General features: G+C 32.1%; 1 protein-coding gene across 2 annotated transcripts in view; it reads right to left on the bottom strand.

Moving 5' to 3' along the window:
- The window catches only part of LOC148630129 (dystrophin-like), a 32982-nt gene that overhangs the window by 17144 nt on the left and 492 nt on the right, over positions 1-15346 (bottom strand). For both annotated transcript variants that reach the window (XM_088561373.1, XM_088561384.1), the window contains exons 2-6: positions 8491-8551; positions 7938-7999; positions 7503-7577; positions 4268-4475; positions 3345-3430 (exon numbers count right to left, since the gene is read on the bottom strand). In XM_088561373.1, coding sequence (XP_088417499.1) covers positions 3345-3430; positions 4268-4475; positions 7503-7577; positions 7938-7999; positions 8491-8551 — 492 coding nt within the window. The remainder of the gene's footprint in view (positions 1-3344; positions 3431-4267; positions 4476-7502; positions 7578-7937; positions 8000-8490; positions 8552-15346) is intronic.

Below are 15346 nucleotides of genomic sequence, written 5' to 3' on the forward strand. Positions count from 1 at the left end.
CAAAGTTGTACATGTGGGAAAAAAAGTTTAAGAATTATTTCAGGAGCCATAAATCATTTCGAAAATTTTGGCATTGGTTGGTCTCATGAAGCTAAACAATATTACCCCATAAAAATTTTGCTATGTTCTATTTTTAGTAACAGTGGCCACACTTTTACATGGATCAAAAATCCCAAGAATCTTTTTGTGTGATATACCATAAGGCACAATTATGCCAACTTTCATTGAATTCTATAAAATGATTTTTGAGAAGATTTTCAAAGTTGTACAAGAAAAAAATGCCAAAAAAAACTGTTTCAGGGGCCATAACTCCTACATCAGTTGACAAATAGTTCATTATTATCCTATGCCATAATTTTGCTAAAAACAACAGTTTTTGAATTATTTTTTAAAAAATGCCTTCAGACCCCTATGTTCTATTTTTAGTAACAATGGGCATATTTTTTCATGAATCTTAAATCTCAACAGTTATTTTGTGCACAATATTCTAAGAAACAATCATGCCAAGTTTACATCCTGTCAGTCTGGTAGTTTCAGAGGAGATCTTCAAAAATTTGTCCATGACGACGACAATAACTGATGCCAAGTGATGGCATAAGCTCACTTAGCCTATGACCAGGTGAGCTAAAAAATTCTTAACACAGGGTCTGCCTGCAATTGGCAAAGTGCTTCAGCAAAAACATACTTATCATAGTTGTAAATAGTTAAGACCACTAATAGTTGACATTACAGGTAAAATTAAGCATTCCATAACAAACATTATAGGTAAAGTTGAGCATTCAATACCAAACATGACAGGTAAAGTGGAACATTCAATAAAACATGACAGGTAAAGTTGAGCATTCAATACCAAACATGACAGGTAAAGTTGAACATTCAATACCAAACATTACAGGTAAAGTTGAGCATTCAATACCAAGGCTACAGAAATTTTGACAGCCAATGTCTGTCATTTTATCAAACTTAAGCAGACATTTGTGTCAGTCTTTTACATGCTCAGATCGAGAATAGACTTTAAAAAATAACCTTTTTGTAGTTATTTAAAGATAAATATTGGAATTTGTGTTATTTCATTATATACTCTGTCTTTTCTGTCTTTTACAAAATATCTGAACGAGTGAATCAGTTGGGTAACAACCACACGTGGATGTTCTAACATGTAATCAAAACATTGTATCCCTCAGACCTTTTCATCATAGGCAAACAGCCGAAAAATCCTGAGTGATGAAAAATGTAGATTATTTATAAAATAAAATTGTGAATACATTTTGCATATTGATTTAAATTGTTTGTTGACTTCTGTCTTAAAAAGATTCAATTGATAAATTAATAATTACAAACTATGACTGATTTGTAGTTTCAGCGCCATGTGCTTTCATTACTACTGAAAGATGGGCAAGAAAATTATGGATTTGTCAATCTTTTTCTTTCTTTTTAAATTAAGTAATAAATGTATGAAAATTCTCCATGTCACTTCAATTAATTCGAATATGCAATGGTGCTGCACATGTACTGTTAATTTAACTATGCAATCAACTAATAAGTTACAGGTAATTCACAGTCACAGGTGGCTGCACATCGGCCAATATTCATGCACCCCTGTCAATTAATTTCCAATAAACAATTAAGGACAGGTAGAAAGGATGTGTATACACTAATAAATCCATGCAGACTGTAATTTATAAGGGTTGACAATTTTTGATGTCCGATAATGGATAATGATCGTCGGTTATTTGCAAAATTTGTTGGTCACTGACTGGCATTTTTTAACAATTCCGGACTCTTGTTCAATACCAAACATTACAGGTAAAATTGAGCATTCAATACCGAACATGACAGGTAAAGTTAAGTACTTTATATAGACACTGAATGTAAATACATTACAGCTTAAGTTAAACGAGACATGACTGTTTTCTTACATTTTGTTTCATTGCTTTAAAGTATCAATAAAATATGAAGGCAGTACCGCTTGGAGTTTTAAACATTGTTTACTAAAAGAATGAGTTGTTTTGAAATCATCAACCAGCTGTCAATGACCCAAGCCATACAAATTTAATTAGCCTTGTGTCATGTGACTGATGCATCATTGGTTTGCAATTTTCAGTGGTTGAAATTAAATAGGTATATCCATATCATTGCAGAAATTCTTAGAGAGCTGAGATAGTTAAATTTCCTGCTTTCCAACTTATTTTCACATTTAACCATACCAATTTGATCCCCTTAGGAATGAAAAACACATGTAATATAAATATCAGAAAAGGTAATTTTTATGTCAGTCCCTGTAAAACCCATCATTTTGATAATGTAATTTGACTATTTGCACCATCAAAATCAAGGAGAACTGACAAGATTTTGCATATCAATCTGGATCAATCTGGAGTTACAATTTCATTGAAATGCACTGAAAATGAACACTTCAAGGGCAGATAACTCTGTCAAAAAACTTAATTTTTCTAACATTCTATTGAAAAATTTCTGAGCAAAGCTAGTGATGCAGAGATTAAATAGTGTTATTTTCAAATAGATAGAGCATCCTTGAGGGATATTACATTGTCAGATCTGTGGGTTTTTGACATGCATGTTTCTGATTTTTCCCATTTTGCCTGATTCTTACAAACACTTACTCTTAATTATGTATTTACAGTAAGTTGACTTTGACCTGTGACCTTCTTGAACTGGAATAGTAAATACCAGTTTTGCTAAATGAATTCATCTCTGGACTTAGTAACAATAAATAACACTAAGCACATCTTTTATTATTTGTACATAAAAATAAGATTTACAAAATTTGCAGTAGGATGGTCACATTATCCATAATGAGTCATGATTTATTTTCCTCTTAAAATATGATTACATGTAACATAATCTTCTAGAAAACTATAACAATTGGGGAAACAGAATATTTTCTTCTAAATTAAACACTGATTTCACCAATACAGGAGTATTTATTCCAGTGTCACCTACATATGAAAGAAAAATTCTCCTACAGCAGTTTAACTGACCACAGAGTTTAAGCTCCAATGGCATTGTTACTAATTCAATAGATGAATTCATTTAGCAAAACTGGTATTTGCCTTGGGCTATTCCAGTTCAATAAGGTCAAAGTCATAGTCAACTCACTGTAATACCAAATATCACAGGTAAAGTCATTCTTCACATTTAACAGGGATGAAATAGGAGTAACAACACAGAGGCAGAAATTGGCATTTTCCGTTAAAATACAGATTTGTAAAAGCTGAAATTTGCAAATCTGAGGATAAATCACATTGCTAAACACATTATATTATCATTTTCAGGTAAAGCTAAGTATTTAACACTATACATTACAAATAAAGTAAACAAACCTTTATATTTCTCTGCCAATCTAGCAGCACACATAGTCACCAACAACAACTTGACAGACATCAACTTTATAAACCCTGTTCTGTTCCTAAAACAATACATGAGAAAGTCTATAGACACAAATAAATATAGAATTTAACTGGATGTATTAGTGGGACAAAAGTGTCCTTACCTTTAAAGTCAAGCCCAGGACAATATGGTCAATTATATGTTGTCTATATCCCTTACAGATTGCTGACTTTGGACCATTATTAGTGATTGATACAGTGTAAATTTGATTTTAGAAAAGAAACATGTAAATAGAAAAATATCCCCCATTGCAGAACCATAGAGGCCATTATTCCCATTTTTAATAGTAAGCTTCCTTAAGCAGCAAGTAACATAATATCAAAATTTCATGACATTTGTTACACTAACAACTAAAGTTATTGCACAAAAATGAAAACATTAACAATGCTGAAGACATCGACAAAAAGGACAAAGACGAAATCATAACATAAATGATTATGACCGCAATCTTTTGGGGTCGTATAAAAGCCCTTACATTAAATCATCTGCCCTTGCAATAATTGTACAATAATAATTTTTACTGGCAACTTTATTGTTTTTCCATTGTTCTTAATGCCTAATATCAGGCTACTGTCAGGATACTAAAAAATATGGGAAATTTTCAATGAGTTTTACATCAATTCACTGTGACAAAACCAATAAATTGAATTATTCACATTCTGAATGACTCAGTAGAACATCATTTTTTCCCTATCAGGCTCATTACAAGAAATTTATACAGATAAAAAAACAACAGACAGACAGATTGGGCAATTTCTATCCATGTTTACCTTACACTGATTTTTGTGAGGGGATATATAAGATTTTGAGAAGAATACAACAAACACAAGCTTGTAGTACACAACAGATACATTACACATCAAAAAGGTTCATCATAAAATTCTGCAACAATTCTCCCAATATTTCAGCCTCCTCTCTTGCCAGAGAAACTCCTTTATCCAGACAGAGATAGAGATTAATTAGAACATTGAGGAGTTCTGTACAGCTGATTGATTCATCATATCCATCACCATAACCATGGTTCTCAAAAGTTGTCCACACAGTGGAGATACATATCTGGTCCACTGTAAATATACACAGAAAAATACATTTAATGGAATACATACATTTACACCACTACAAGAAAACTTCAAATTCAATAACGTTATTAAGTATGTTAACGGTTACCATATTTGTTTACTCTTTTTAAGGGGTGGGGATTTGTAAATGAGGTATAATATGAATTTATTTTTGTTTTCTCAATACAGTTGTTTAATATAAAAAAAAAACAACTTATAAATAGGTCTTATATCTGATGTGAGTTATAAAATCAGCAAACTATACAGTTACCAAATATGTTAACCATTAACATAACCAATGATATTGTATATGAAGGTTTGGATTATCACACAATGTACTCATACTTTCCAATATAAAACTGTGATATGAGGAAAACATGCCAGAAAAAGGTCGAAATAATTTTGGAACAAATTTAAACATCAACTATCAGGAAAAATATCAAATCATTCAGGGTCTGTTCCAGAAAATGCTGTTCCCCCTTTCCCCAAGGTAGCACTTTTTTTTATAAAGGAGGTAGGGTAAATACCCAAAATTTCTATATAGTCTAGCTTACGTATTTTTTTAAATATGGGTGGTGGGAAGGCAAAGAAAACTGCTTGTCTGAAGAGAAGGGCATAACATTTTTTGAAATAGTCCTTACTTATGCAACTTTCTCTGCCTTAAAAATATCATACACTGCAAGCAAATTACATAATACAAACATATGTATGGATTAAAATTCACACTTGTTATATTATCAGCAAAGTAAATCTAGATACTTCTCACCTTACCTGTCTCGACTTAAAGTTTAAATTGATTCTTGTTTGTGTTTTGTTATGAAATTTCACATGCCATGATATTAGTTATAATTAATTTTGCAAATAAAAAATTTCTTACAATAATTTTTAAATAAAAAAGAGCATTAATCATATCTTAAAGACAGTTTTGTGGTACATGTAACTTGTATGAAGTAAAATAAAAATCCTAATCATAAGAAACTCAATACACAGATTATTGACTTTACAAAAGTTTGAATCCAATACCAAAGTTGTTTACGAAACATATCAGCAATAGTTTATAAGAAATTTCTTTTTTTTTCTGAAATATATATTCTTGAAACATCATTTTATAAAAATAAAGTTAATCATATGGTAAACAAGTATTTCAAGAATTTCTTTAAAGAAAGTATGCTCAAAGAATTTATTGAAGTTTTATATGTAACATGAATGTGTCTTCTTCAAACAGGTTTATTCTATGAGGCTTTTTTCCATTGTCTTTGCTTTGGTCCTCATTGTTTTATTATATCCTATCATTTAAAGAAATCAACATTCTTTTCTCATAATCTTTTTATTGCAGGACTTTAAAAACTTTCCATAAGTAGCTGTCTATTTACTAGAATGGAAAATCTGGTAAAGAAGGAGGCAACAATTTAGATGTAGCAGGTAAAATAGCTTCCTACTACATACTTTTGAAAGTACTGTTACAATATATGAATATATGATAACCAGTTCCTATCATGGACCTGACAGACATCTACTTCTATTTCTTGAGCTACATTTGTTTACAAAGAATGACCAAACAAGAGGCTCCCAAGAGCCTGAATCGCTCACCTGGTTAAATTTTTGCCTTTTAAGGGCAATAACTCTAACAAGGAGTTGTCAGACAATTTTGACTCCATTTGATTCATTGGACACATTGGTAAGCCTTATAAAAAGGATCATTTCAGCAATTGAAAGCTATTGGCTAAACCTAACAGATTTGGAGATGTATGCAAAAATCTGCTGTCTGACCCCATTTTTTTTTTAGAAATTTTTAGAAATGGCAGCCATGTTTTTCAGTGATGAAAAATCTGTCATTTCATTAAGGATACCCTATTAAACAAAAATGTCAACTTTCATCGAATTCTGTAGAGCAGTATCTGAGAAGATTTTTTAAGTAATAACATCATAAACAGAAAAAAAACGTCCAAAAAGGGCAATAACACCAACATAGGTCAACAAATTTTCACCAAAATTTGACCACAAATAGATCTCTACAAGCTGAATAATTTTACTCCTGTCATATTTTGGTTAAACCTAACCGTTTTGGAGATATATGCAAAAATCTGCCGTCTGACCCCAATGTTCAATTTTAGTAACAGTGGCCATGCTTTATAACAGATCAAAAATCCAAACAGTCATTTTGTTAAGGATGCCCTTTAAAACAAAAATACCAACTTTCATTGAACTGTGTAAAGTAGTTTCTGAGGAGAAGATCTTTTAAAATAATAACATTAAAAACAGCAAAAAAACGTCCAAAAAGGGCAATAACTCCAACATGGATCAACAAATTCACCAAAATTTGACCACAGATAGATCTCATCATGCTGAATACTTTAACCCAGTCAGAATTTGGCTAAACCTAACGGTTTGGGAGATATATGCGAAAAACTACTGTCTGACCCCTATGTTCTATTTTCATTAACGGCGGCCATGTTTTCAGTGGATCAAAAATCCTCACATCAATTCTATGCACGATACCCAAATAAACAATCATACCCAGTTTGGTTCCAATTGGTCAGAGGAGAATAGTTTTGGAAGAAATAACATTAAAAAAATAGCAAAAAACGTTGAAAAAGGGCAATAACTCAAACATGGCTTAATAGATTAAAATGAAAATTTGACCACATACAGATCTCATCATGCTGAATACTTTTACCCAGTCAGATTTTGGGTAAACCTAACGGTTTTGGAGATATATGCGAAACACTACTGTCTGCCCCCAACGTTCTTTTTTTAAGTAACAGCAGCCATGTTTTTCGACGGATCAAAAATCCCCACATCAGTTCTATGCAGGATACCCCAAGAAACATTCATACAAAGTTTGGTTCAAATTGGTCCAGTAGTTTCAGAGGAGAGGAGTTTTGAAAAATTGTTAACGACGACGACAACGGACGACAACGATCACCAAGTGATGGCAATAGCTCACATGGCCTTCGGCCAGGTGAGCCAAAAAGGATCATTTTAATTCTGAACATTAAATAAACATGTTTTTTTTTTATTTAGTTAACTCACACTTAAACTTCTTCTGAAGATGTCTAATTTTGAATGCAGTTCTGTAGGCAGCATATTTAATTCCACTGTAATCAGCTACAAACAGCAATAAAAAGTAAATGCAATTAGAATCAAGAATATTAAATAAGCTTCCAATAACGTTTTTTGTTGAAGATTTTTGCAATTTGTAGTGACTTAAGGTCATGACAATTTGCCTACCAGTAATTACTTAGGTACACACATCTTATTGTTTTTTGACAGACTGTCTACACTTTAATTAATCACATATTTATTTATTTCATTCATTAAATTTAACACTATGTTTTCTTATTATTATGAAAACAATTATATCTGTACAATCAATACTGTAATTGATAGTGAGATGCCACAGAATGGAAACCATCAACTGAATCTATTGAACTGATACCATAAAGCCATGTTGTATATGAGACCTACCAAGCTCTTCCATTATCTTAAGCAAGTAAGGATGGTCCCATGTAGTTCTTTGTAATTTGTGGCTAAAGTAAAATAGAAAGAATTTTTAAAATCTGCCTGTCGATCTTGTCAATTCTTTAGGCCTTTGTTGAAAGTTTTACTTGTTAAACATAAAATATGAATTTTTTTTTTTTACAATTTTTGTTCTGAAAAAAAAAAAGACTGCATATACACATGTACTATGAAAGTACTTTTATTTGTGGATACCAATTTTTCTTTGTTTAGGGTCATAGATTTTTTAATTTTTGGGTTTTATGGTTTACCCAATCTACGAAAACCACGAAAATTGATACCCACAAACAAAAAACTTTCACAGTATATATTTGACATGTTTGACTAAACTTAGTAGTATTTATGTACAAATATATGAAAATGTAAAATTTAGTTTAAATATTTATAACAGTCTAACATTAATATTATTTCATATCAATTGCTAACCAATTTAATACAAAGCAAGGGTATTATAACATATTTTAAGACATTTTTTTTGTTTTTAATACACAAAAAACTTTACCAAACATAATAAGGTACTCCTGTTTTTGTTTCTGTTCTTTCCCAACCTTCAACTATTCTTTCTGCAATTGTAAGTAAAATTTACATGATAAATATCACAAATTCACTTTGTAGTAAATAAAATGCTTCCTGGAGCACAGCTAGACAAAAATATTAGTAATTCCCCTTTATTATGAATATATTCTGGTAACTCTAAAACGAAAAATCATGAATTTTATAACAGTTAAAAATAGAGCTAACATCAAAAGAAATAAAAAAATTTTCAAAGTTTCATGAAAATGAAACAACCAATATGGTGTTAAAGTCTGAAAACTGCAAAATACCTCTATATGCTGAAATCGGAAGCTTACATCAATATAAATATACAATTCAATAAAATTTTCTTGACATGCTGCAAGGTTTTTTAGTTATAATCTGAAAACAGAAAATCATGCCAATTTTGTCAAAATAAACTCCCAGAACTCATAAACCAAAAATTAGAAATTTATAAAAATTGAAAAGAAACTCACATTAACAGAAAGAAACAATTCACCAAAGTTCCACATAAAGTTGAAGGCATCATCTATGAGTTATTGTGCAAATGAACACTGATAAACCATAATATAACGAAGAAAAGAACGAAAATATCATAGACATTCCTATGCGTTTACCGGAGTTACATGAAACTGTTTTTATATAAATGCTGATCATTTATTCAAAAAATACATGTAAGTTAAACCAGAATGACAACCTATTGATAGGTCTAATTTATAGATGGGTCTAATACGGGTATATAGATCACCATCTAATAAAACAAGTGAATATAACAATGAACAGCAATCATTAACAATAGAGACCAACAACCTTGGAAACTCTCTTATTATACTTATGGGTGATTTTAAATACCCAAAAACTAGAACACAAAGGGAGACAATAGCCAAGAGTACAAGTGAGGTGAAGCCGAGGGTGTCAATGTTTTTTCTAGGGGTAACCAAATCTATCACCCTCTTAGCTATATGTTATTTATTTTATTATACTGAATGTTCCAATGTTATTCTTTTTCAAAGTAAGTCCTAACAACCAGTTTTGTGTGTTTGTCTTTTGTTTTTATTTTCTTCATTAAAATTGTTTTATTTTCTTTCATGAAAACTGTAGATGACAGCCCTTTTTGGGACCTTTATTCAATGTATCGGTGGGGACCTTTTCTCTCCTCACAAACACAAATGTCAATAAGATGTTTTTTTCGCTTTTGTTGTTTTTGGTTTTTGTTTAAAGTTTTCTTGTATATAGCCAGCACTCCACAGTATTGTAGAACTGCCTTATTTTGGTCTTGTAATCTGATGCTTTGTAACATTTATCACTTTAAAAAATTGTCAAGCATCTGTAAATCTATATACCTAGAAATAGCTCAAGCTAAGGCCTTCATGATGCAGAAAAAATTTTCTGGAAAAAAATTACCCACAGCATATAGGGTTACCATAGAAACCATGCAAAAATATGTGAAAATTTGCAAAAAAGTTAAAAAAAACAGGTTTAAAAATATCAAATTTCCCGCAAAATATCTGAAATTTTTATTTCATCCCCTGAAACTGTTCAAACTTTTTCCTTCGAAAACCCCTTCCTCATATGGGCATCGCCGGTCAAATTTTGAGCTATTTCACTTTGTAATCCACTTATTAAATTTAGCATGGTGAAAAATTGACTTACTTTCATTTTCACAATGAAGTCAAATTGTCATTGAAAAAAAGCCCCTTCAACATTGAAAATATATTTTGTTTGGATTCTTCGTTTGTTTGGGTTTAACGTCCGAGCAGCAATATTTCAGCTATATTCAGACGATGAACATGAAGTGGATGATAAAATGAACATGAAATGATGAAATGAAAAAGGTATGGGACACAAGGGCAACAGGGTCAACAAATTTAGATTACCACCAGAAAAAGGGAGGGATGGGTAGGGTCGGGCAATTTAGCCTCCTGTGGCAGAGCGCAAAGGTTGCTACTCATATCGAATACCACAGCAGGGTTCTTTAACGTGCAAGGAACATGGCATCTTTCCCAACACGGTGCACCACTATGGTTTGCGGTCAGGTTTTCCGTATTATAGCCTGACAACCCCAGCATGTAACACGCCAGGGGTACCCCATTCCACCACCTGGGGCACACATCCCAGTTGCTCTGTGGGCAGAGCGCCTAGCCCCTGGCTAGGTTTCTGAGCACTATTTAGTCACCTTTTACGACAAGCTTAGTGCTGCTGCAGGCCTATTCTTTTGACACCCGGACCTGCACGGGGCTTGAAAATATATAAAACATTGCAAAATACTTTTAAAAGTCCCCTTTTTTCAGAAAATGTTTTATCAACAATAGATTCTTCATTTTTAATCACTATAGCAACCACCGGTTTCCATTTATGTCATTTTTCATCCCTAGCCAAAAGTGCGAAACTAAACTAAACTGTGGAGTACTGGCTTAAATAAGTTATTTTACCCAACTGTTACAGAATTAACAACAACAACAAAAAAGAAAATAAAAACAAACAAACAAATACAAAAAAGTCAAGAATGCAGTGTATGGACATTTAACAACAATGACATAAATTATCATTTGAACACTTTCTTTTCCAGTTCCAACCTCAGTCACTTTTTAATTCGACTTTACAATTAGAAATGTTAAGGTACAGGTTTGTAGTAAATTTTGCATCATAAGTAAAGCAAAATAAATAGTTCTATTAATTGATGTTATATCAGTTATTGATATGGGCGTTGCACATATTGGTTCTCCATCAAACATAAAACTGACTCAGATTGAACTGGTACCTAATTTTTACTAGAACCAGTTTAGCTTTTCATGAGTAGGTAATGGACAAAAAAAATCGATCACCCTCTGAGCCATGTGATAGAGAAGAATATTACCCTCATATTGAACCAATCAAAATTCAGCAAATTGACATAAGTATGATAATCACTATTAACATCTTCATCAGTTTCAAAGGATTGGAAATAAACCCAAGTATAAGGGTAACAAAGCACAAGCCAAAAATTACAGACCCATCAGTTTAACATCAATTGTATGCAAATAAATGGAGAAAATCATCAAGCAACACATGAACAATCACTCGAAACACAACACCTTGTTTTCAAACAAGCAACATCAGGAAGATCTACTTCCCTAAATGGACTGCAGTGGTTGGATCAGGGTCTACAAGTAGAATGAATCTATACATATTTCCAGACAGCGTTTGATAAAGTTACACACAGGAGGCTTATTAAAATGATTCAAAATTACAGCATTAAGAACCAAATCTCAGAATGGATTAAAAATTTCCTTACAAGAAGATATCAGAGAGTATCTATAAAAGGCAAGTCAAAATAAAAGAGAGGTAACATCAGGTATTCTGCAGGGATCAGTACTGGGACCTCTACTTTTTTCCCTACTTATCAATGATTTGCCACAAGCAGTGGAATCAGATGCATACCTATTTGCTGATGACAATAAGATCTTCAGAATAATAAGAGATAACAATGACAGGCAGATACTCCAAAGCAATTTAGATGAAAGACTGGAGGGATACTTGGTTGCTTGAATTCCATACTGAGAAGTGTAAATATATGAATATACATAGAAGGGGACGATGCACATTATACCCTACTTCACCACAGCTTGAGCAAATTATAGACAAAATTTACTTAATTGACAAGGAAATTACATTCGAGAAACATATCTGTGAGAAGGTGAACAAAGCAAATGCAACATTTGCACAGATAAGAACTTTTAAGTCTATGTCAGCAGATATGTTCATTTCATTGTACAAAACCTTAGAGCATACACATCTCGACTATGCTAGTTCAGTCTGGGCCCATATAAAAAGAAATACATTGACAAAGTGTGCAAAATCGAATCACTTAGCAAATATCTGGTGTCATATGATATTTTGACCCCTGCCAAATATTGACCCTGGGATTAAAATATCAAATGATACATTTGTATCTTAACTCCAGGGTCAACACTGGTATTAAAATGATGATGGTAACAAAAATTATCATCATCCTAAATTGATGAAAGGTTCGTTTTTCGTTTATTATTTCTCTTTGTGTTAGTCTTTTGTAAAAGTTCTATAGGTAAGGATCAATCAAAATGGTAGAGGAATACAGGCATTACATTTTATTTCATTCATCATGCCTTGATAGACGAATATAGCCAGATTACCAATATCACTAAACTGATATTATGGGAAAAAGGAAATAATGACAAGAAAAAACATTTTCATCAAATTGTGCATTTCTCTGAAATATGCCATGATTAAGCTTATGGTCTCACTAACTACTTTACTTTACATGTTAAAAAAAGTAATTTTCAAAGTTTTATGCTAATTCCCAGGAAAAATTACATCTAAAAGATGCATACCATTGTGGAACTAGGAAAACAAGGCTTTCAAACTCATTATGCTAATGGTACATTAATCGTAGAACTAGAAATTCTTCACAAAATTTACTTGAAAGAGTAATCAAGGAAGCCAAGGTTCTAGCGCTAATCATAAGAATGTAATCCAGGGACAAAGACCAGACATGGAAAACATACACAAAAAAGAACATAAAGTAACTAAAATAATACACACAAAGTAACAAAAGCAAATGAGCAACCCGGACTCCACCAAAAACTGGAAGCATGGACCAGGTGAACCAGCAGGGTAAGCGTTCTCTGCTTTTCTAGAAACACCTGTTGAGTTCAATTGCCCATAAAAAATTGATAAATATTAAAAATGCATATTTTTACATTTTCTGTAATTGACAGCATGGAGGCAAATTACTCACACATGCAAATGTAAACATCAATGTTGCATGCATACACTTTTGTAGAAAATTACAAATATGATTTTAAAGTACACATTCTCAGATTTATTTTGATTTTTTTTTATCAGAAAACACACAAATAATGCTCTTTTAATGCATATACCTAGGTTTAGGGTATTTTTTGGTACTACATAGGGGGTGGCCATTTCACCTGGAAGTGGTAAGAGTGACCTGTGATATTTTAATCCTCCTGCTGCAATATTTTAATCTCCCTGCTGCTATACATTAACCCTACTGCTGCAATATTTACCCTCCCCCTTCCCATTGTGATATTTTGCCTCTCCAGCTGCTACGTTTTAACTCCCCTGCTGCAATATTTTATTCCCTGTCCTGCGATTTTCAAACCCCCCTATTATGATATTATAACTCCCTGCTTGGATATTTTATCCCCCTGTTGTGATATTTTAACCAATTTGTTTCATTTAACTTGTAGCAGGGGGGTCAATATATGGTATTAAACAGCATTCAAAATCTAAGTTATGCTGAGAGACATAAAAAACTCAAATTACTAACTGTAGCATACAAGAGAATCTGAGGAGACATGATCTAGGCATACAAAATCATACACCAAAAATAAGATACAGAGGCTAGTACCTTTCTGAAATTACAGTTAAACACAGATATTAGATATAGTACCAGAACAAACAAGAGCAAAATAGTTCTCCAGATTTAATACAAGCACAAGTAAAAAGAAGCTTTGCCAGACATAGAACAAGAACGAGGAATAAACTTCCCGAATATATAACAAATGCCTCCTCCTTCAATGATACAAGCACAAGAAAAAAATAGTTTTGCCGTACGTATAACATGGACTAAACTTCCAGGACATATAACAATGTCTCCACCATGTTAGGAATTGTCTTGATAAACACTGGAAAAGTGAGGAGCTCTATTATACAAGTAACTATCACAGGCACAGAGCTGAAATCACAAATTAAACCTGAAACAAGAGAATTATGAAAGCCTGAAGCAGTGGAACCATAAGTTGAAGGACACAATTTCATGGAATCATCATGAAGCATCATTAAGAGAGTTATACATTGTACAATTTTTTTATTACTTACTTACTTACTTACTGCCCTTTGTCCCACTGGCATGTAGGGCAGCACAATTTTTTTTTATAGAGGCAGAATATTAGACTTCGTGACTTTAGAAGAGTAGATTTCCAACCTCTTTTATTGCTACTTAGAAATAGTACTAAGATATAATGGAAAATTCAACTTAACCATAACCACTTTAATGGAAAAAGCTTGAAAAGCCTTTTTCAAGGTAAAGAAAACTAAAACTTTACACAACTCATGTAAATTATTGGAAAAACTTTTTGATCATTTAATATCACCAATTCTTTTATATTGTAGTGAAGTTTGGGGTATGTTTTATCACTTAAGTGACAGTGATTCATTTGAAAATCTACATTTGAAATTCATTAAAGAAATTTTTGGAGTTAATTGCCAGACATCTAATGAAGCCTGCCGGGCAGAACTAGCCCGGCTCCCTTTTAAAACCTTAATTCATATTACAGTTATAAATTATTTAGATCACATCTATTCTTCTGAAGGTACATTGCTATATCAAATTTTCAATGCAATTAAAAATCACAATCCTTTGGTAAAAAACACTAAAGAATTACTACATGTAAATAGACTTGGATATTCATATATACTTCCAATAAGAATATGTCTTTCAAAAAAGAAAATAGAAGTGTAAAACAAAGTATAATAGATCAAAATTTGCAAGAACAAAACTTTAAAATACTTCAATCTTCAAAACTAGACTTTTTCAGAACCACATGTAAGATGGGACAAAAACCAACATATGTAGAAATTGTTGTAAATGTTTCACAACGTGCGGCTATTTAAAAAATGTGGACAAGCTCCCATTATCTTATGATAGAAAAGGTTCAACAAAGTAATGTACTTGTTTCAGAAAGTTTGTGTAGGGTATGCAATTTAAGTCATGTCGAAAATAAAGAACATTTCTTACTCCACTGTCCTCATTATGAATGAGAAAGACAGAAATTAATCGATAA

Source organism: Perna viridis, chromosome 1 (assembly GCF_037379345.1).
Source record: "Perna viridis isolate PV_CMFRI_1.1 ecotype Kerala chromosome 1, ASM3737934v1, whole genome shotgun sequence".
In the NCBI taxonomy this organism is placed as follows: Eukaryota; Metazoa; Mollusca; class Bivalvia; order Mytilida; family Mytilidae; genus Perna; species Perna viridis.